This window comes from Rhododendron vialii, chromosome 13a (assembly GCF_030253575.1).
Source record: "Rhododendron vialii isolate Sample 1 chromosome 13a, ASM3025357v1".
NCBI lineage: Eukaryota > Viridiplantae > Streptophyta > Magnoliopsida > Ericales > Ericaceae > Rhododendron > Rhododendron vialii.
Window position 1 is genome coordinate 3,516,195 of NC_080569.1, and position 24,297 is coordinate 3,540,491.

A 24,297-nucleotide genomic window follows, 5' to 3' on the forward strand; every position below is an offset into this window, starting at 1 on the left:
CTTCTGCTTTCGATTGATGATTGCATCCGTGATACCTATCAATGGTTTGAGCTGGGGTTCCCTTTGGTTCCTCTACTACTTAGTTTTGGACGGGACTCTCATATCGATACCTATAGTTGGTTTGCTTCGACAGGATGTTCTTGAGTCTATTGGCCTGGTAATATGTTTTTGCAATAGCTCGGGTCTTAGATTGAATAGTTTTTGTTTTATTCCAGTCTATTGTGATATAATCTTTTGCCTTTTGGCTTTTGCAATGAAAATTGCTTAACTGTTGATGGAAAAAATTGAAAATTAAAAAGTACTATATTCTCTTGGTCCCAAATTGTGGTTCTTCATTTTTTTTTGGATGTACCAAAAAAAGTGTGTACCTTTGAAAAGTCGAGTATAAAAAAAATTGTAGTAGAACATTACTCCTAATTTGCAAAAAATTGACATAACCATTAGTCGAGAGTAGAGATGGTAGTAGCACCGTGGAAAAATTTTAAAGTTGGTTGACCAAATGGCCGATCCGATGTACTCTCTCCGTTTCACATTGAGAGTCTATCATGAAAAATCGTGTTATTTTTCAAATCAAAAAACTTTAGTATATAATTTTTTAAATTTTTTCGCACCAAATTAAAGTACTAATAGAGATATTTAATATGGTGAGAAAAAATTTAAAAAATTATGCACGAAAGTAATTAATTTTTTAATTTAAAAAGAGGTAAAAAAGAGAAAATATGATTATAATTGTGAAACGGAAGTAGTAAAAAGGTGATTCGTTGTTAACAAAATTGAGGCCTCGATCCCAATCACCCAGTCACGGTGCGTGCTACAAGAAAAGAAGAAGTTTGGGGATATGCAAGAGGTTTTCTGAGATCTTTGTCGGCATATTATATGGTGTCTCTCTCATTTGGACTTCTTCTTCTTTTTTGGCCACCAATCATTTGTACGTTTTTACTCCAATACTCCATTAAAAATTTAATAATGATATGTGCGTATAACCGTTGCGCGTGGACATGGTTTTTATATGGGCCCAATGTCCCTATGTGGTTCCTAGCCCTACTGCAATTGGAGGGGTTTTTCTAAAAAACTTTATGTGGTTTTAGGGCTAGTGCAGTGTCCTTATGTGTTCCAGCTCTCTCTCTCTCCCTCTCTCATTCCTCTTTCTCTTGCTCTCTCATCCCTCCCTCTACTGCTCTACAGAACCCCCCCCCTAGCTCCAGCTCTCTCATTTCTCTCTAGCTCCAGCTCTCTCATCCCTCCCTCTAGAGAATCCATTGTCGACCATGTCTGCTGCACTAAAGGTATGATACTCTTACTCTTACCTCTCTCTCTCCATCGGTTTGCATTTCTTTCTAACACATGGTTCTTTTTCTTATTTTTGTTCAGAAAAGCTATGGGCTCTTTAGCTCCAGCTCTCTCATCCCTCCCTCTAGAGAATCCATTGTCAACCATGTCTGCTCCAGTATGATACTTTTCCCTCCCTCCCTCCCTACCCCCCACCCCACCCCCCCACCCCATCCGGTTTGCATTTTTTTCAACACATGGTTGTCTTTCTAATTTTTGTTCAGAAAAAGTCAACCATTCCGGGTCACTATGTGATTTACTGGGAATTAGGCGCCCCGGACTCGGCCTATTGGCCGAGCGATGAGTTGTTGGGTCGTTGTTGCCTGGCAATGGAGGAATCACTTGGCCCCGTGTACAGACGGGGCCGAGTTGCGAACGGGTTAATCAGGCCGCTGGAGATACGGGTTGTGAGGAGTGGGACATTTAAGGAGATTATGGATCATGCAATATCAAGAGGGGCGTCCCTTAGCCAATATAAGATGCCTAGGTGTGTGAGCTTTGCACCAACCAAGAAGCTTCTTGAATCTAGAGTGGTCTCAGCCCATTTTAGCCCCTCTTTGCCCCATTGGAGCCCCGGGGTATACCCACACCAGCTGACTGGAACTTATGACCCCAACCCCAAAATTTGCAATTCAAATTTTCATCCCAAAACCACCCGGAAAATTGAGAGAAAAGTAAACCCACTACCCATGATTTTTCCCAACCCATTTCTCACTGGTGACGAACTCCCGTTGAAGCCGATCGAGTCATCGACCTCCTGTGACATGATGATTTAGATTTGGTCCGGATGTTTCTGTTATATAAAGTATGAAAGCTTTTTTCTGGTAAACCTGTTGGGGTGCTGGAAAAAGGTTATATGTATGAGGTAGTAGATGTTTAGAAGATGAGGGATGGGTATTGTAATAAAGGAGGCTTTTTTTGTATTGCTTTTCAAATTGTAGTACAGGAAAGTTACAAATGAAGCTCTATTTATAGAGCTAGGTTCTACCGACTCTTACTATTCTAGAATAGTCTTCTTAATTACACAAATCTCTCACAACTTCTAGACTTTTCTAGTTTTAGCCCATGTGCCTAAATTACAAATATCTTCTTTCTTTATTACATTCCACACTATTCTAAATATTTTTTATATTAGATATTTTAGTACAAAAGTCTACATGTTTCTAGAAATTAAAAGATTACAAATTACTTTTTTCTTTTAACAAAACCTTGTTGGCCACCGACTTCTTGTGATTCTTGCATCATCGTGTGGAAGTTGATTTGTATCATTTTGTCTCTGTTCTCATTTCCTCAAAGTATTTAAAATTGTCTGGCAAACCCTTTTGGAAACTTGTTTTCAAAAATATTGTTCTTACAATGCTTGATCTACACCATCTAGTGTTTCAAGTATTGTTTAGTTCCATACTTTGTTGTGCCATGGAACTCCATTTCACCATGAAAATGGTGTCGGTGGTGTACTCATAGCATTTTTTATTTTCGTTTCTGTAATGCAACTTTGCTTTGTTTTTTTGGAATTTTTTTTTCAATTCTGTATTAGGACTATTTCGAAGGCTTCCCGCGGTCGTGGGAACAAAAAAATGGAGGTTGTGGTACCCAAAAAAATGCATCCTAAAGAATTGCACGTGAGTGAATCTTAAATTATTTATTGAAGAATATTATTTGATTAATTAATTTGTTTAAATTAAATTTTATTTTTTTGCAGAAAAAAAAGGCAACAACTGAAGAAGGCATTCAAAGAAAGGGAAACGTTGAGGGAAGATATCATCACTTACCAAGAACTTGACTACAAGAAGGGGTTTCCGGAAAAAAAGGGAACCCTGTTTGGGTGAAAAAGATGGAGGCCCAAACAAAAGAACTGGAATGGAAACAAGATGAGCTTAAGGACAAGGATTCTTTCATAGCAAAGTTGGGGGCCCAGATCGAGAAGGGTAAAATGGAGAAAAAAAAGAAGAAATAGGTTAGTTTAACTTCAACTGCAATTTCAAAAGAAGAATTTCTATCAAACATTTGTCGGTCTTTTCCTTTTTTAAGTTGTTGAGTAGAGAAGGAATAGTATTTTCGGTACCAACTGTTGCACTGTTTAATGTGATTTGTGTTAATGCTTTGCTTGAGTTGGATCCTTGGAATTTTTCTGAGAGACATTAGAAAACTCACTTTGTTCACGTACCCTCATTGCATTATTTTCATCTCTTTTTCCTGTTCCATTCTTGTAGGCTTTAAAAAGTTGACCCAACTTGTGGTGGTAATTCCATTAACAAAACACGCTTTCAAGTTTATTTTATTTTGGAGAGGAACAATTTCAAACATGTATTGAGTATTTGAGTGTGGTATTATAATTCCACCATTATCCATGACAGTAAGAAGTTTCAAGCGAAGTTGATTGCGAGGGCAGAACAATCACACTTGTAAAGTCCTCAATATTTTGATCATAGATTTTTGCTTGGCTATTCGATTGAGAGGTGATTTAAGTAGGATTGGAATGTAAATTCATAGGGCTAAAACTTTGTCGATATAGAAAATTTTGATTTGGATGTTGGCTAGGTCAAAATGGGTATTGTAAGATAAACCTTGTATGATGAGAGGTATTTCAGCTATTTTGGAAATGGACCGAGAGAGGTAGATTCATTACAATAAATGATTTGATGACTACAACCTTAAAATGGTGCACGATTTTGCGAACAATGATGACATTGTAAGTCCCAAGTCTACTAGGAATGAAGCTGGATTGGAATGAGACAGAGGAGGATCCTATTGATGACTTGGGGTTTGATGGAACCAGAGGTAAAGACATCCTGGATCACTCACACGAGCAGATATGAATAAGGTTCCAGTTCTGAAAAAACCCCGAATCAAGGCCATCAGGTCTCGGGACTTTCTAGGGTTTGAAGGACCAAAGAATATTTTTAACTTCTTCCAAGGCTGGGGATAAACGAGAAGGTGGAATGAGAGTTGGAGTAATTGTTAGGGAAGGGGAATGAGGGGGTCCAAGACAGGGAACAGCCGAGAGACCCGATCGAAGTGAACAAGGTGGAGAAGTGGTCAACAAGGTTTTGACGTTAGGCTCAGAATAGACCATGACTTTTTTAAGGGCAAGGATTCTATTGTTTCTTCAATGGGCAAGAATGGTGATATGAAAGAATCTGAGTATTTCGGTCTCCGTCCTCGACTTAACTGCATGCCCAAATCTTCTTTGAGTAGGAGGAGATCGATTATTATACTCAGCCATGAGAGATTTTTCGAGAGAGTGGAGAAATGCACTGTTTACCAAGGGCACGTTGGACACCTTGGAGATGGGCCAGCTGGACCCGTTTTTTACAATAGCTAGAAAATGTTACTACCAAACTATTCGTTATTCCAAATGGCGACTTTGGCTAGCTACAAAGAGGGTAGTGCCATTGTGAAGGTCAGTGGATGATTTCAATTAAGCAATCATTAAGGAAGCTTAAAATGGAGGGATTAGAGTACCACATAGCTAGGTTCAAACGGAAAGGCCTAGGGGTGTTTGGGAAAAGGGTATTCCAGTCGGTGTTTGCCAAGAATCTATCAAGGTGCGAACAAAGAGTTTGACGGCGCACAATTTGTCCAAGTGTACGTGCAAACTCAAACTGTGGCTATCAAGGCATTGAATATTTGGGAGAGTCTAGTTTAAAATTTCATGATCTAATTCAACTACGTGCACTTGATCTTGATCACAGAAGATTCAACACTCATGGGAAATAAAGAGGTCAATGTTAGTGTGCACTTGTAGGCTGTCCAACGATTGTCATCTTCAGTAAAATTAATGGAGTAACAAACAAAGAAGAAATAATCTTATTTTTATGTTAAAAGTCCAAACACTAGTGACTGTAAAGCTCTATAACAACGTAGCCACATGAAGACCGCAAACTATCAGAATGTAAAGATATAAGAATATTTGGTTGTTATTGAGTTAAATATAGGAACCCAGCTTCGGTATTGGACCGAATCCTTCCTGCATTGGATCTGCCAAAGCAGGCGGACCAGACCCCAAAGTAGGCAGATGGGCCTAACGGTAGTGGGCTGTGCGGCCCGGCCTTTTGAATGGCCCTAGGTAGGAGCCCAGGGTCCGTTCTGAGGGCGGGTTGGTATCGTCCGAGTGCACCCAACCCGGGTGAAGACCCGAAAGTTAATTGGAAGATATTTTATGGAGTCACGTTTCGGGCACATGAACACCATGTGCCACACGTCACTAACCGAGACGGTTATGCGTGACATCACTAATCGATGCTGTAAAGCGTGCTGTCAGGCACGTGCCGTGCACACTTAATTTGGAGAGCAAGTACAAATACAAATCATCTATATAAACCAAGGGATAAACCCTAGAGAGTTATGTTGTTCCTAAGAGTTCTACAATACTTTCCTTTATTCCTGTATATACTAACTTGACTGTCGGAGTGTCCTCGGATTGACGCAAGCCAGACGGCACGAATGGTTGTTTCTCTCGCAAAGTAGCGTAGGAGGGAGAGAGGACGTTCAGATATACCAAGAGACCAAACTCAAACCACCACCCCACATTTTTGAATTGGAATTTGACCTTATAAAGCTTATATGATCTGTCCACCTGAGCAAATGAATGGTCATTCTTCCACCTCAGTTGAATTGAGCCTTCTGTATAATAGCCTGGCAAGTACAAATTCTTGCAGCATATAAGATATACAGTGGCGGATCCAGAAATTTTGGATAGACAGGTCACTTTTTAAGCATAAACTTAATAAAAATACCCACAATCTAATATAAAAAGATTATGCGTTCAAAAAAATATGACGAGAATAAAAAATGAACAGCGGGTTTGGGGACACCTAAAGAAACACTTGAAATCTCAATATCATAATTTCCGATCAAATTTTGATGATTTGAGCCGCTTAATGTGTTCAAAACGTAATTTTAAGGGTACCCATGAAAAATTGGCAAAAAAAATGACAAGGAAGGTTGATTTGAGCAATTTTTTTATTAAACCGTTTAATAAAAAACTGTTCGGATGAAGGCTTTTTCGATCATTTTTTTGTTGTTGATTTCTCGTGGGTATCCTTAGAACCAAGTTCTGATTATATTGAGCGGCTCAGATTATCGAAATTTGATCGGAAATTTTGAGGTGTTTTTTAGATGTGCCTGAAACCGCCCCAAAAAACGAATGTACTAATGTTTTTACATTTTTCAGTAGATCGTTTATTAAATATTTATTTGAGCATTTAGCAAAATTGTATGGTTTGGCTTTGTGGTAATTCAACTTCTTTAAGACTATCTTTTTTGAAGATTTCTTTGTGGTATTTCAACTCCCACTGGGAACTTTTTTCCAAACGCAAGTCAGTTAAAAAAGAAAAAACCAAATGGCAGTAGCATGCCTCGAACACACGACCACTCATGTGAGAAGCACAAGCCCTTACCACTTGATCTAGCCGCCCATTATACTTTACTTTGGGTAGTTTAATATATAATACTTTTTATTTTGATTTACATAAAAAAAAACCCGAATAATTTCAGGTGGGCCATGTACCTACATTAGATCCGCCCGTGAAGACATACCACTAGGTTACCTAGAATCCCTCCCAAAGAAAAGAGACAAGGTTGACTGAAACCCATGACTACTCTTCCTCTGGAAGTAGATCTTTCATACAAATTGAAAAAAAAATCTGAGGAAGGGTCAAACAGACCATGTTCTAACTGCCAATTTTACGTTATTCATGATAAAAAAATTGGAGTAATTTTTTAATTTTTTTTCCTCTATGCTTATTTAAAGTTTGCATCTGATAAATTGTCATATCTCTTCAGACATGAAAATCGAAAACAGAAAAATTCCCAAGTTTGCATCTTATTTAAAGTTGTTGGATGATCTTGGAAGTTTGTTGCTGCATCGATTAGCGGACCTGAATATTCCATGAAACTTGTCCAAAAATTCAACCAGATATTCAGGATCAGCTGATAACAAGAATTTTGGGAGCAAGCCCCAGCAACGAGTGCGCCCCCCCGCCCCGCCCCCCCCCCCCCCCCCCCCCCCCCCCGTCTTTCTGTCTCCATTTACCACGAGAATACAGCAAGTTCATTACAACATGTTGCATTGCTTACACAACCTGTCCATCTTGACGAATTACATTGCAGCCTTTCTAATGGACATAATTGCAGCCTATCTCACTCAAGTTAAAAAATAAAAAAGGAACATGACCCAATTCCCAAATTAACTGCTGAAACATTTACAAATAGGCTAAAAGTGTTGAGAGCATCTTGAGCAATATAATCTGCTTCTTTGAATAGCTTGAGGATGTTGAATTAAATTGGCGTTCTCTCACTTTCAAGTTACATCTTTCAAGTTCCATTGATTGTTCTCACTTAGCTTCCACAAGTCTTGCACGCATTGAGTCTGGACTAAACATCTTGTTGATGCTGCAAAAGGACAGATCGTCTCATTAAACTAAATAAACTTCCACACGCGCTTTTTAAATGGAATTTCAGCTTAAGCAAACAAGACAGAAATCACAGATGAAAGGCTTACCATATGAGAAGATCCCCACTGGATGCCAACTTCTCATAAATCCATTCAGGAGCCAGTTCTTGCAAAAGTTTAAGTTGCTCTTCAACTTCTCCTGTGAAAGCAAGGACAATCGAAGTTAACTCAAAGCCTCAAACAGAGCTTTGGTAACATAATTAAGAGAGATTTACGACGCTAATAATAACATAAAGGCTTACTTCTATCAACAATATCTAGGTGGTTGGCTACTATCTGGTGCATAAACTCCTCCTTTGTGACAACGGAACGCTTGATTGACTGAAACAGGAAACGGATCATGTCAAAGAGTTTAGGTAAACTGGCAATCATCTTTTGCCTCCTCTTGGCTTGTGAGATGGCTGGATCCTTCTCCTCTAATGCTTTCCGCTCTTTCTCTTTAATCTGCAGAGGCAATGTAGCTAGTTATTTGAATATAATTCATTTGGAACATAGATAAGACGCTTCTCCCAAGGGTGACTAAAAATAGAAGAAAACAAATTTTCCAAAGCAAGCAAATGGCCTTTTCATCCTAACAATAGTAAAAGAGGGGCTGCCTTTCTGTGCTACGAAATTCTTTATCAGGGAAATGGTTCCACAACAGTGAGGACACATTATGATTTTCAATGTCAGAAAACTATTTTACCAGTCCCCCCAAATAAAGGAGATCATCTGTTATCATGTTTTTGTTAATCAGTGGAAGTAGTCACAGCCCATACTAAGTGAAAGATGTGCTCTGAAGAAGATTTAAAGTTCGGAAAATCTACTGCACGCTTACTGATTTCAGAAGATTCTCAGGAAGAATATCAAAAACTTCGTCAACAGACAATCCTCCGACGTGATTCACTTCATCCTTGACTTCAGCATTTTTCACTGGACTGTCAAATTTCAGAGATCTGTTACGGAGTGGCCGTCTAATTAATTTGTTTTGTGAGGTTGTTGTGTAGTCATCTGGGCTCATATAAATCCTCTTTGGTGGTCGTAGTGCAGGTGTGGCACTCATCAGCTTCACTGGAGTTGAAACGAGTTTTGCAGGAGTTCCTTGAATGGTAGCAGTTCCGACAGACGAGGCTTCATTATCCAAATCTCTCTTTTTTAGTGGAGTCGTATGTGGATGAGACAGTGGTACACTTGCTTGAGAAGCCCCAAGTGATGAACATTTGTCACTTGTGGATGGTTTTAAGGAAAATTTACTGATGGACGGAGCAGAAGATGCACTGATTCTCCCTTCATTGGAACTCTGGTCAACATCTAGCTTTGAAACAGGGAGAGCTGAAGGTTGTGGAGCCACTGTGCCCTTCTCTTGGTCTGAATTTTCTGTAGCATAGCGTGAAACTTTCTGCGAGAAGTGCTTCCGGAAAGTATGAGATAGATGGGTTGCTGCTGCTGGCTGCTGTTCTGGAAGTACTCCAGTTGATGCCTCACCAATCAAAGATGGAATAGAAGCATTGCTTGTGCCTGTATGCATAACTAGCTTTGACTTATTGAATGGCTCTGGTAGATTTTCCTCTGGAACTTCCCCCTACATTCGAACACACATTGTTAATTGCACAGGCTATTCCCAAGAAAAAGGAGACGACAGGCAAAACAAAATGCTAGGAACATATATAACTAACTTCTTCAAACCCAAAGCAGATTATTTACCAAATCGTTTTTAGGACTCAAAGCTAACTTTCTGGCTAGAGGAAAGGTATACATATTTCCGGTAAGGCTGTTAGGAAGTAGCTGTGGGCTTGTGGTGAACAGCACATTGCATGCCCTTAATCGCACTAGGTTTTGAGGCGTTCTACTTTCCTAACTGTTTAACAGCCCCATCATCCCTGATGAACTGGGAGATCATTTAAGCAACAAAAAGGTCCACACGGAGTGATGATGAAAAGAGTACATATACTCAAGGCAAGACATCAATTTGAAGGGTTAGAAATTAGAATGGAAGTACTTCATAGAAAGTAGGTATATACCTCAGGATGGGCTTTAAAGAAATCCAAGAGTCTACTGTGGAAGATCTTCCTCATATATGAATTCCCACTAGCCGATTTCAGCTTCCCTTCATTCTTAATGGCATCAACATTCATTGCAATATGAAGATCCGGCTTCATACAACTCGTTCGCTCATCGTGTACAAGTACCTTCTTCATCTCAATCACTTCTGGTAAAATAAACTTCAGTTGTGCTAAATGGGCATAGGAGAACCTCCTAAAACGTTAGATCAACAGAGTAAGTTAATGGACAGGATAAACAAATAGCCTCAAAAATTAGAATAGTCTATAGTTTTCCTGTATTAAATGTTTACCTGTCGGTCAAAAACTCAACTTTGGGACTAATATTTGTAAATGTGGACATAGAGCCCTTCAACCGAAGCAGCCGAATTGAACTGTCCAAGCTATCAAAGAACCGACCCAATATCTCATACCTGAAAACAAATTCAATCGCACCATCAGAAACCAACAAAAACCAGGGCCTGAAGCCCATAAAAGATTCAAACTTAGGGAATTTCACTCAAGGTACAAACAGTATATACCCTGGTTTGGACAAGTTAAACGAGAGACACACAAAGAACAATTCAAGATATATAAGCAGAGGAAAATCATCAATTCGCTCGACCAAAACCAAAACACAGTATTATTTTTTCAACGGATGTAATTGAGAATAAGCATAATAAAATCACCAGCCATACACAATGCCAAAACCAAAATAGATCAAATCAGATTCCGAGAATTCGCCGTGTAAAACATAAGCTGCAGAACTCAACCTGGAAATCCCAAACAAATGCACACGCTCACGAATTGCACTCGTACACCAATTTTACGTAGTTTGACAAGTTAACTACTCCACGGGCAGAGCCAAGTTTACTAATTTGGAGGAGAAATTACACACTCACTAACCGCAACCCAGTGCAATATCAAAACCAGTATCAGCAAGGAAACACTAGTTTTGAGATCGTATGGGTTTGGGGTTTGTGAGTGTTTTGTAGTTTCTTCACAAGCAGAACCGCATAAAATTGGTCTCTGTGTTCAGTTTGGAATTTCTGGGCATAACAATCAATAGATTCCTACCACCCTGTAAGATCTATACAAACACAAGAATGCTGCATGCTAAACTCAATCAGGGGGGAAAAAAAAACTCCAAAGCTTTAGATCATGTCAAAACACATGGGCCAGATCCATTGTGTGGCTAACACTTCGTATAGAACTAAAATCGCCAAAAACTGACAAAATCGACATGACCCAGATAAAACCCCACAAACATTTTATGAGCTCAATCATTTTATTTCTTTCTTTTTAACAAATTAGCGTAAAACTTACTTTTCCGGAAGCTTTACCGGCCCATCAACCTTCTTCTTAGGTTTTCCTGACCCAGATCCGATCTGCTGGCCGGACGAACCAACCGGGTCGGACAGACGGATCCGGCCCTGCTCCGGTGCATTGAGCTTCGATGCCTCCTCCCTCACTTCTTTCACCGAGAACGCGGCGCGCCGGTTCCGGGCTCGGCGCGGGTGGCCCGCCGGCTTCTCGGGGGTTTGGGCGCTCCATGGGCTCCGATTTGAAGCAACGGGTTTCGTCGTAATTTCTTCAGAGGGAGAGGGCTTTTGTGAAGAAGAGGAGTGTAGTATCTTCTTGGACTTGAATGAGTCGAAGGGTTTTGAGTCTGGAGAGGCTTCCATTGTTTTGAGGAGAGAGAGAGAGAGAGAGAGAGAGAGAGAAGAAAGGGGGGGTTGAAGTGAGAGGAAGAGAAGAAAGGGAACAATGTATACCTAGGGTTTTTTGGCGGGAGAGCTGACGTGTCCTGATGCCACATAAGAATTGGCGCGAATGCTTCCCGCGGGAAGCGTTGGGATCAACTGCGACGAGGCCTTGGGCAGTGTTGTGTTGCCTTTCTTTTTTGCGTTGGATTTGCTTATGCTAAAGTTTTAGACTGTTAGCCAAATGGTTAGTTTGGTTGGTCAATGGGTTTGCTCTCCATACATTTGAGTACTTGACCAAGGTTTGGTTCTTAATGTCAAGCTGCAATAAATTATTTTTTGTGAATTTTCTAGTCCTGAATTCTTGGTTTAGATGGCCCGAGGAGCGGATTAATCGAGGTAGACATAAACTTGTCCAAACAACACCCACTGTATATATAAAGGAAAAAAAAAACTAGTTTCAGACCGTTGGGGAAAAGTAACTAGGAAAACACAACCTTTGCCTGATTTTATTACTTTTATATGCTGAGTTAGAGGAGTTGTGTTTTGTTTACCCTTCATTTTAGAGGGCGAATATTATCTTATTTTTTATTAGTTGAAATGTGTGAATCTCACCACAAAGTGATATTATACTTATCAAAAAGTGTATGCACGAGTGAGACCTATATCATTTCAATCAATACGAGGGAGGGTAATGTTCGGACCCTAGAGTGCTGTAGTGCGGCCAATTGGGCCGTCCATTTCGGCAATGGACGGCTCGGATTTTCATCCAAACAATGGACATGTAGGATATGTAGAAGCTCGAATTACATTAAACCATTCATTGTCAAGAACGATGGCTCATGTGCGTCCTACAAGGTGCCTTGCAAGGCCTTACACTATAGAATTTCCCAATTTGGTAATGTTCACCCTTTTTTTAAGGAGGATGAACAAAATTGCACTCGAATTAAAGTGTCAAAAAATGAGATTGTCAGGGTTTGGTATGTTGTTTTAACGTTGGTGTTTCCTAATTAGGATATTCCTTTTTTTTGGTTTCGGAACCCTAGGTTTTCTTGGTCACTAAGGATGTGTTTCGAAGTGGGATGCACGATGTGTAACACTAATAATTTGTAATATTCGCGTTTCCTAATTATGATATTTTCTCTTTTTGTGTTTTCTAATCGTACTATTCTAAGAATACTGACTTTCATCAAGAAAATGTTATTTTATTGGTGCCCACTCCATTGTGTAAATATACGGCTCCTTGTACTTCTTTATTATTAATTTTTTTTGATACATCGGAAATTGCTTGTATATTGTAATTGTAAATTTGATTTCCTCCCTTTTCAATAATAGGAGAGGCAACTTGATGCACTAGATGATTGACACATAGTGAACATCGGCTTTATGAGCTATCAAGAAAGTTAAGGCGACTTATTTGAACAAAAAGTCTAGAACTACCGCACAGTTGTTATTTAAATTGCCAACGAAAAACAAGTTTCCTTATGGAGTTTTGGATTTTAATAGCCGTTAATTTCTTTTGCCCCGTAATACTGTTTGTATCGAATAGCATTTTCATGTTTAATGCTCATATATATACTACCACATTCATCCATAGAGCGCATAGTGATTAATTTATTGTTTGGCTTAATGAGTCAAGTAGCTTACTTTTTTCCGCATTTATTAATTTTTCGTCAATTTTTTGGAGATTATTGTTTCGTTATGACGAGAGGAATCTAAAGAGTACAAAATTTGATTTAAAAATTACGATCGAAATCTAATTTTTTATTATTTAGATTCCTCTCGTCATGACGGAGCAATAATTCACAAAAAATTAAGAAAAAAACTAACAATTATAAAAAAAAACTTGAATAAGGAGAAAAAATAATAAGCCACTTGGTTTATTAAACCGAACAACCCACAATCATTTGTACGTACAACCATCACGCGTTTTTACTCCAATACTCCATTAAAATTTTAATAATGATATGTACGTACAACCATCGCGCGTGGACATGGTTTTTATGTGGGCCCAATGTCCCTATGTGGTTCCTAGCCCTACTGCAATTGGAGGGGTTTTTCTGAAAAACTTAATGTGGTTCTAGGGCTACTTGTAACGCCCCAATTTTTGGAAATAACTCGGAAGCATTAAATACTAATTTCTGAAAAATTTATTAAATTAAAGTTCAAAGTCAAAAAAAAAAATATTCAACATAAGGATTCATTTATTACAATCCACTGTGGAAATACTAAAACTAGTCTTGTGATAACAAAATAGACAAAATGAACAGAGCCGACTTCTAAGTTTGATACGGATCCCAGGTGTATATTGGTTCAGTCTCCATCCTCGGATTCATCTCTGGATAGTACTGTCCTCCTTCAGGGTCCTGAATCTCTTCCTAGTTTTCTGCAAAATCTGACACGGATGCTAGACAATCCGTGCCTGAGTGAAAGAGTTCATCTCGTAGTATAATTCAACCCAACCACCCCCCTTACATTACAGCAAGCAGGTAACAATATATTATCAATGCAGAAAATTAAAACGGAAGTAGCACACATAAACATATTCATCATTGTCCAATAGCCTACCTTAATAGGGACATTGGGCCTACCTTAACCACCACATCAGAATCACCACTGGACTTTCATCAGTTCTATCATCACAAAATATCACTGGACCAACCGTCAGGTTTTATCGTCACAAAACATCACTAGATCACCCGCCAGGTTTTATCATCAGAAAATATCACTGGAGCACCGCCAGGTTTTATCATCACAAACATCGCTGGACCACCGCCAGGTTTTATCATCAGAAAATATCACTGGACCACCACCAGGTATTATCATCACAAACATCGCTGGATCACTGCCAGGTTTTATCATTAGAAAATATCACTGGACCACCGCCAGGTTTTAAAACATCATTGGACCTACTTTGCCAGTTCCAAATCAAATTCATCACTTCATCACTGGGCTTACTTTGCCAGTTTCAAATTACCACATCCAACTCATCACTTCTCAACATCACGCCTGCAGGCAATCAAAAAATAAAACTTTCCCATTCATCCCTTACCTAGTATCATCTAGGTAAATTCTATTTCGTATACCACCCCATGTCTCTAGGGTCTAATCTAGCATTCAAATCAAGTATCGGTGCAATATACAATTAAAACGAATAATAATTAAAACAAATAACAAGCAATGCAATCACACAACCTCTTATGAATGAGCCGTTGCCCTTAGTCTTGTATGGTCAAGATGTCATTAATAAAGTAAGAACTGAAAAGAAATTTTTTAAAAATATTTATTTTAGGCTCTTATTAATTATTTCTAAGAAATTAGATTGATTAATAACTATTTAAATACATTAATTAGGTAAAAATATTAGAAAAATTATCTTGACCGTAGCAAGAGTCCTAACGGTCCTACGCAATATGCTCGAGTGTCAAAAGTTTGGTTCGGAGGTTCCCGAAATTAATTTAAATGAAGACGTTAAATAAAGTGGCCGAAAGTGAAGTAAATAAATAATAAATAATTCATAAATTAAAATATGTTAAGGTTAACAAGGTTTCATCTTTGGAGTGTAAGGAGTCTAAATAAAATTACTCGGGCATTAATAATATGGTTTATAAGGTCGTAAAATAATTTTGATTGGAAACACTATAGAAATAACAATACATAGTAAATTAAATAAAAAATATATTTAATTTAACAAGATATCATCTTTGGGATGCAAGGAGTCCAGGAAAAATTAGTTTGGGTGTTAAAACATTGTTTGAAAGGTCGCAAAGATTTTTCGTTTGTAAACTTTGATAGATAACTAATAACTAATTTAATAAATAGGTAATTAAATAAAAAAAAATATGATCTTAACAAGTTATGATCTTTGAGATGTGAAAAGTCTAAAAAAAATAGTCAGGGTGTCAAAAATGATGCTCGGAAGATCGCAAAGTTATTTCGAAATATTTAAAATCAACTCAATCTACCAGATAAATTAAACTGATATAACTAATATATTTTATACTAATATGTGGTTCTAGGGCTACTGCAATGTCCTTATGCGGTTCCCAGCTCTCTCTCTCTCTCTTTCGCTCTCTCATCCCTCCCTCTACAGAACTTCCTCTCTCTCTCTCTCTCCAGCTATCTCATTCCTCTCTAGCTCCAGCTCTCTCATCCATCCCTCTAGAGAATCCATTGTCGACCATGTCTGCTGCACTAAAGGTATGATACTCTTACCTCTTTCTCTCCATCGGTTTGCATTTCATTCCTCACTCATCTCTCCTTCTACAGAACCTCCCCCCCCTCTCTATAGCTCCAACTCTCTCATTTCTCTCTAGCTCCAGCTCTCTCATCCCTCCCTCTAGAGAATCCATTGTCGACCATGTCTGCTGCACTAAAGGTATGATACTCTTACCTCTTTCTCTCCATCGGTTTGCATTTCATTCCTCACTCATCTCTCCTTCTACAGAACCTCCCCCCCCTCTCTATAGCTCCAACTCTCTCATTTCTCTCTAGCTCCAGCTCTCTCATCCCTCCCTCTAGAGAATCCATTGTCGACCATGTCTGCTGCACTAAAGGTATGATACTCTTACCTCACTCTCTCCATCGGTTTGCATTTCTTTCTAACACATGGTTCTCTTTCTTATTTTTGTTCAGAAAAGCTGTGGGCTCTTTAGCTCCAGCTCTCTCATTCCTTTCTCTTGCGCTCTCTCATCCCTCCCTCTGGAGAATCCATTCATCTCTCTCGCCCTCTCTCATCCCCCCCTCTCCGGTTTGCGTTTCTTTCAACACATAGTTCTCTTTCTAATTTTTGTTCGGAAAAGCTATGGGTATACCCACACGAGCTGACTGGAACTTATGGATCCCAACCCCAAAATTTGCAATTCAAATTTTCATCCCAAGACCGCCCGGAAAATGAGAGAAAAGTAAACGCACTACCCATGATTTTTCCCCAACCCATTTCTCACTGGTGACGAACTCCCGTTGATGCCGATCGAGTCATCGACCACCTATGACATGATGATTTAGAATTTGGTCTGGATGTTTTTGTTATATAAAGTATATGAAAGTTTTTTTCTGATAAACCTTGTTGGCCACCGACTTCTTGTGATTCTTGCATCATTGTGTAGAAGTTGATTTGTATCATTTTGTCTCTGTTCTCATTTCCTCAAAGTATTACAAATTGTCTGGCAAACCCTTTTGGAAACTTGTTTTCCAAAATATTGTTCTTACAATGCTTGATCTACACCATCTAGTGTTTCAAGTATTGTTTAGTTCCATACTTTGTTGTGCCATGGAACTCCATTTCACCATGAAAATGGTGTCGGTGGTGGGAGTTGAAGTTTGGTTTTGAGAAATGGAGAGAGAGAAGTTTCGGTGATTGGGGTTCCATCAGTGGTGGTCGCTGGAAATGGCGGTGGAGGAGTTGAGGGCTGGTTTTGAGGGAGTGGAGGGTGTGGTCCGTGTGGAGAGAAAGAAGTCTGGTTCTGGATTTACTTTTTCTCCTATTTCCGGGAAAGTATTGGAGGGAAATTTTGAATTGCAAATTTTTGGGGTTGGGCCCATTAGTTAATTCCAGTCAGCTGTCCGCGTCAGCTGGTGTTCATATGCTGTACCCAAGGGTGTACCCATAGCATTTTTTATTTTCGTTTCTGTAATGTAACTTTGCTTTGTTTTTTTGGAGTTATTTTTTTCAGTTCTGTATTAGGACTTTTTCGAAGACTTCCCGCGGTCGTGGGAACAAAAAAATGGAGGTTGTGGAAACCAAAAAAATTGCACGTGAGTGGATCTTGAATTATTTATTGAAGAATATTATTTGATTAATTGATTGGTTTAAATGATTATTATTTTTTTTGCAGAAAAAAAGGCAACAACTGAAGAAGGCATTCAAAGAAAGGGAAACATTGAGGGAAGATATCATCACTTACCAAGAATTTGACTACAAGAATGGGTTTCCGGAAAAAAGGGAAGCCCCGGCCCGTTTGGGTGAAAAAAATGGAGACCCAAAGAAAAGAACTAGAATGGAAACAAGATGAGCTTAAGGACAAGGATTCTTTCATAGCGAAGTTGGGGCCGAGATAGAGAAGGGTAAAATGGAGAAAAAAAAGAAGAAATAGGTTAGCTTGCAACGCCTCGATTTTTCGGAAGCAATATAAATTAAAATCTTAAGAAAATTTGCTAAATAAATATAATTTTTCAAAATAAAGTTTAGTTATTACAGTCACAAGGTAAATTAACTGATTCAAAATACATTAACTTCAGAGCTGACTCTAGACTTGATACAAATCCGAAGCATACTCGATCTTCGTTCTTGATATTCTTTCCGTGTCGAACTGCACCATCTTTGAATTCTTTCAATTGAATCATGCGCCCTCTGGCAAACTGATCGCCGAAGCAAACGATTTGCCAGGATACAGACGTATCCGTGAGTGATAAATCACCCAGTAGAATAATCTAACCCAACTACCCTCCTTACTTTACAGCTAACAAGTAATCGGATAACAAGGAGGCGAAAAGTAAAACAGAGATTTTTCCATATAAATCAGTTATTATTATCCATTAACCTAATGTGAAATCTAAGATCTCTCCACGAGATCTTTCCTCTCCAACCGCTAGCCATGCTCGGTCCCATGAGATCGCTTCCCTTTGCTGTCGCAAATACACCTAAGTTATATACCGAGTGTGCACCCCAATAACTACAACAAGGGGAAAGCTTATCATGCCTGAATCACAATTAGGGTTTGTAACGTCCCGACTTTTTGGAAGCAAAATAAAATAAAATTTTAAAAAAATTTGCTAAATAAATATAATTTTTCAAAATAAAGTTTAGTTATTACAGTCACAAGATAAATTTACTGATTCAAAATATATTAATTTCAGAGCTGACTCTAGGCTTGATACAAATTCGAAACATACTCGATCTTCGTTCCTGATATTATTTCCGTGTTGAACTGCAACATCTTTGAATCCTCTCCATTGAATCCTGCGCCCACTGGCAAATTGATCGCCGAAGCAAACGATTTGCCAGGATACAGACGTATCCGTGAGTGATAAATCACCCAGTAGAATAATCCAACCCAACCACCTCTCTTACTTTACAATTAGCAGGTACACAAGATAATATTGAATCTAAGAAGCCAAACAAATATTCTCCACATAAGCCAGTTCATTATTATCCATAACCTAATGTGAAATCTAAGATCTCTCCGCGAGATCTTTCCTCCCTCAACCGCTAGCCATGCTCGGTCCCATGAGGTCACTTCCCTTTGCTGTCGCAGATACACCTAAGTTATGTACCGAGTATGTATCCCAATAACTACAACAAGGGGAAAGCTTATCATGCCCGAATCACAACTAGGATTCACCTATCTTATATACCACTTCACCATCATCACTGGACACACGCCAGTTTATCAATTCATCACTGGACACACGCCAATTTCAATCTCATCACAAATCTCAACATCACGCCTGCAGGCAATCTAGAAAATAAAACTTTTCAATTCATCCATTACTTAGCACCGTCTAAGTGAATCCTATTCGCATACCACCCCATGTCTCTAGGGTCCAATCTAGCACTCAAATCAAGTATCGATACAATATACAACAAATCAATAATAATTAAAACGATTAATAAATAATGAAATCATGCAACTTTTTATGGATGGGTCGTTGCCCTTAATCTTGTATGGTCACAATGTCAATAATAAAGTAAGAGTTTTAAAATAATTTAAAAAGAAAAATTTTCTGGGCTCTTATTAATTAATTCTAAGATAATAGATTAATTAAAAACTAATTTAAATACATTAATTAGATTAAAATATTAGAATATTTATCATGACCTTAATAAGAGTCCTAAAGGTCCTACGCAACCAGTGGAGTGTCAAAAGTTGGGTTCGGAATATAGATAGTCTAAATAAAATTATTCGGGCATTTATAATAAGGTTTATAAGGTCGTAAATAATTTTTGATTGGAGCCGCTATAGAAATAACAATAAATAGTAAATTAAATAAAAAAATATTTATTTAACAATATATCATCTTTGAGATGCAAGGAGTCGAGGAAAAATTAGTTTGGTTTTAAAACGTTGTTTGGAAGGTCGCAAAGATTTTTCATTTGTAAACTTTGAAAGATAACTAATAAATAATTCAATAAATAGATAATTAAATAAAAAAAATATGATCTTAACAAGTTATTATCTTTGAGGTGTGAAAAGTCTAGGAAAAATAGTCCGGGCGTAAAAAATGATATTCAGAAGGTCGCAAAGTTGTTTCGAAACGTTTAAAATCAACTTAATCTACCAGATAAATTAAACTGATATAATTAATACATTTTATACTAAGTTGATAGTATACTGTAAGAAAATAATATCAAGTCAGTAGTGTTTTATAATATTAATATCATAAAGATTGTAAAATAAATATCAAATAGGTCTTCATTTTTGTAAATAATTACAAATAAGATGTCAAACTCAAAAATAATATCAAATTGGTAATTACGGCAGAAAACGCGCGGTAAACTATATTTTTTTTCGTTCGGGACATAGGGTTAAGCATATAAACACTTAATATACTTAGAGGAGAGGTTGAAATGAATTATAATACCTTTAATCGGATCGAATTGATTTAAAAACGAATCTTGAATTTTGGGGAAGAAGACTTTGGATTTTTTTGATCGGGAGACTTTGGAACCAAATCGGACGATGCTTGGTGATGCTAGGAGTAGAAGGAAGAGATTGGAATGGTCAAATTGAGTTTCGGTTGGGTCTTGGTACGAAACCCACTTTTCTCTCTCTTTCTTTCTCTCTCTAAAACTCCATGGATTGAAACTTGATTTTCTCTGATTTTTCTCTCTCTTTTGGACTGGTGGGGCGTAGGGAATATTTGTGGTGTAAATTTCGTGGGTCAATGGGGTGGGGTATTTATAGGAGAATTTTGGTGGAAGAGAATAAGAGTGAATTTAATGGGGTTGGGTTCATGAAATTTGGAATGGACGAATTTGGCTTGGTTTTAGGGTTAGGGAAGAAGTAGAGACTGAGTAGGAGACGGAAGGAGTTTGAGGTGAGGGAGGAGTATGCATACACGCATGTGTATGTAGAAAAAATTTAAAAAGAATACATATATATATTGCATGGATAATTGTATTTAAAAAAAAAAAGAATTGCATTAAGAAAAATAATTCTAATAATATTATATTTAGAAAAAAAAATTGGGTCGAAAATCTGGGTCGTTACAGGGTTCGCCTATCTTATACACCACTTCACAAATTACTTTACAATCATCACTGGAATTCCGCCAGTCTATCAATTCATCACTGGACTCCCGTCAGTTTCAATCTCATCACATCTCAAAATCACGCTTGCAGGTAATCTAAAAATAAAACTTTTCAATTCATCCATTACCTAGCATCGACTAGGTGAATTCTATTCGCATACCACCCCATGTCTCTAGGGTCCAATCTAGCATTCAAATCAAGTATCGGTGCAATATACAATTAAAACGAATAATAATTAAAACAAATAACAAGCAATGCAATCACACAACCTCTTATGAATGAGCCGTTGCCCTTAGTCTTGCATGGTCAAGATGTCATTAATAAAGTAAGAACTGAAAAGAAATTTTTTAAAAATATTTATTTTAGGCTCTTATTAATTATTTCTAAAAAATTAGATTGATTAATAACTATTTAAATACATTAATTAGGTAAAAATATTAGAAAAATTATCTTGACCTTAGCAAGAGTCCTAACGGTCCTACGCAATATGCTCGAGTGTCAAAAGTTTGGTTCGGAAGTTCCCAGAATTAATTTAAATGAAGACGTTAAATAAAGTGGCCGAAAGTGAAGTAAATAGATAATAAATAATTCATAAATTACAATATGTTGAGGTTAACAAAGTTTCATCTTTGGAGTGTAAGGAGTCTAAATAAAATGGCATTAATAATATGGTTTATAAAGTCGTAAAATAATTTTGATTGGAAACACTATAGAAATAACAATAAATAGTAAATTAAATAAAAAAATATTTAATTTAACAAGATATTATCTTTGGGATGCAAGGAGTCCAGAAAAAATTAGTTTGAGTGTTAAAACATTGTTTGGAAGGTCGCAAAGATTTTTCGTTTGTAAACTTTGATAGATAACTAATAACTAATTTAATAAATAGGTAATTAAATAAAAAAATATGATCTTAACAAGTTAATCTTTGAGATGTGAAAAGTCTAAAAAAAATAGTCCGAGTGTCAAAAATGATGTTCGAAAGATCGCAAAGTTATTTCGAAATATTTAAAATCAACTCAATCTACCAGATAAATTAAACTGATATAACTAATATATTTTATACTAATATGTGGTTCTAGGGCTACTGCAATGTTCTTATGCGGTTCCCAGCTCTCTCTCTCTCTCTCGCTCTCTCATCCCTCCCTCTACAGAACCTCTTCTCTCTCTCTCTTTCTCTCTCCAGCTATCTCATTTCTCTCTAGCTCCAGCTCTCTCATCCATCCTTCTAGAGAATCCATTGTCGACCATGTCTGCTGCACTAAAGGTATGATACTCTTACCTCTCTCTCTCCATCAGTTTGCATTTCATTCCTCTCTCATCTCTCTCTCTATAGAACCTCCCCCCCTCTCTCTATAGCTCCAGCTCTCTCATCCCTCCCTCTAGAGAATCCATTGTCGACCATGTCTGCTGCACTAAAGGTATGATACTCTTACCTCACTCTCTCCATCGGTTTGCATTTCTTTCTAACACATGGTTCTCTTTCTTATTTTTGTTCAGAAAAGCTATGGGCTCTTTAGCTCCAGCTCTCTCATTCCTTTCTCTTGCGCTCTCTCATCCCTCCCTCTAGAAAATTCATTCATCTCTCTCGCCCTCTCTCATCCCCCCCTCTCCGGTTTGCGTTTCTTTCAACACATGGTTCTCTTTTTAATTTTTGTTCGGAAAAGCTATGGGTATACCCACACGAGCTGACTAGAACTTATGGATCCCAACCCCAAAATTTGCAATTCAAATTTTCATCCCAAAACCGTCCGAAAAATGAGAGAAAAGTAAACCCACTACCCATGATTTTTCCCCAACCCATTTCTCACTGGTGACGAACTCCCGTTGACGCCGATCGAGTCATCGACCACCTGTGACATGAAGATTTAGAATTTGGTCTGGATGTTTCTGTTATATAAAGTATATGAAAGTTTTTTTCTGGTAAACCTTGTTGGCCACCGACTTCTTGTGATTCTTGCATCATTGTGTGGAAGTTGATTTGTATCATTTTGTCTCTGTTCTCATTTCCTCAAAGTATTACAAATTGTCTGGCAAACCCTTTTGGAAACTTGTTTTCCAAAATATTGTTCTTACAATGCTTGATCTACACCATCTAGTGTTTCAAGTATTGTTTAGTTCCATACTTTGTTGTGCCATGAAACTCCATTTCACCATGAAAATGGTGTCGGTAGTAGGAGTTGAAGTTTGGTTTTGAGAAATGGAGAGAGAGAAGCTTCGGTGATTGGGGTTCCATCAGTGGTGGTCGCTGGAAATGGCGGTGGAGGAGTTGAGGGCTGGTTTTGGGGGAGTGGAGGTAGAGGTGTCAAACGTGCGTGCCGTGCCGTGCCATTCAACTTCCGTGCCAACCGTGCTTCGTGTCGTGCCGTGCCGTGCCCGTTTACTTAAATCGTGTAGTGCCGTGCCGTGCTATTTTCAATCGTGTCGTGCCGTGCCGTGCCGTGCCCATTTACTTAAATCGTGCCGTGTCGTGCCGTGCTGTTTTTCAATCGTGTCGTGCCGGGCCGGGCCCATTTACTTAAATCGTGTCGTGCTGTGCCGACCCATTTTTTAATCGTGTCTTGTTGTGCCGTTTTTCAATCATGTCGTGCCGGGCTGGGCCCATTTACTTAAATCGTGTTGTGCCGTGGTGGCTCGTTTTTTAATCTTGCAGTGTCATTTTCAATCGCGCCGGCTGGGCCTATTTACTTAAATAGTGTTGTGCCATGTTGGCCCATTTTTTAATCGTGTCGTGCTTCGTGACGTGCCCGTTTTACTTGATTGTCGTTTTTAATCGTGTCGTGCCCATTTAGAGGTGTCAAACGGGCCGTGCTTCAAACCCAAGTTCCATAGGACTTGGGTTTGAATCACATGGAGGTTTTTTTTTCTTTAAAATTAGTTTTTTCCTTATTTATTTTTAGTTGTTCCAATTTAAAAGCTTATTTTTTATAAATTATGAAACTAAAATGCCTTGTTTGTAATTAAAATTATTGTCATTTAATCACATTATATTCACGAGTCACAAGTCAAATTAATAATTTTTTTCCCCTGCCTTGTGTTGTGCCTGGCTAGAACCGTGTCGTGTCGTGCCCAGCCAAAACCATGTCGTGCCGTGCCCATTCAACTACCGTGTCAGGCCCGTACCCTGCTAGAACCGTGTCGTGCCGTGCCGTGCCCATTCAACTACCGTGTCGTGCCGTGCCGTGTCAGGCCAACTTCCGTGCCGTGCCAGTGCCGTGCCTGCCCACTTCCGTGCCCCATGCCAGTCCGCGTGCCCACTAAAACAGTGCCGTGCTCGTGTCGTGCCATATTTAACCGTGTCGTGTCGTGTCGACCCGACCCGTTTGACAACCCTAAGTGGAGGGTGTGGTCCGTGTGGAGAGAAAGAAGTCTGGTTCTGGATTTACTTTTTCTCCTATTTCCGGGACAGTATTGGAGGGAAATTTTGAATTGAAATTTTTTGGGGTTGGGCCCATTAGTTAATTCCAGTCAGCTGTCCACGTCAGCTGGTGTTCATATGATGTACCCAAGGGTGTACCCAAAGCATTTTTTATTTTC

At 38.4% G+C, this 24,297-nt stretch overlaps 1 protein-coding gene across 1 annotated transcript; it reads right to left on the bottom strand.

Annotated features, from left to right (window-relative positions):
• Positions 1–7,361: 7,361 nt before the first annotated feature.
• On the bottom strand, positions 7,362–11,543 carry LOC131313054 (CDT1-like protein a, chloroplastic). The gene is made up of 7 exons (XM_058341117.1): positions 11,131–11,543; positions 10,119–10,238; positions 9,787–10,021; positions 8,604–9,347; positions 8,029–8,230; positions 7,835–7,925; positions 7,362–7,725 (listed from the first exon to the last, which is right to left on the bottom strand). Exons 1-7 carry the CDS (start codon positions 11,487–11,489, stop codon positions 7,668–7,670), a joined length of 1,809 nt encoding a protein of 602 aa, XP_058197100.1. The 5' UTR covers positions 11,490–11,543; the 3' UTR covers positions 7,362–7,667.
• Between the last annotated feature and the right edge of the window lie 12,754 nt (positions 11,544–24,297).

Bases quoted from the DNA above. Each gene is read 5' to 3' on its own strand.
- LOC131313054 (XM_058341117.1), bottom strand. From the start codon at position 11,489: ATGGAAGCCTCTCCAGACTCAAAACCCTTCGACTCATTCAAGTCCAAG. The intron at 9,348-9,786 runs GTATATACCTAC...GTTCGAATGTAG, and splicing joins TCTTTAAAGCCCATCCTGAG to GGGGAAGTTCCAGAGGAAAA. The intron at 8,231-8,603 runs GTAAGCGTGCAG...TTGCCTCTGCAG, and splicing joins CTGAGAATCTTCTGAAATCA to ATTAAAGAGAAAGAGCGGAA.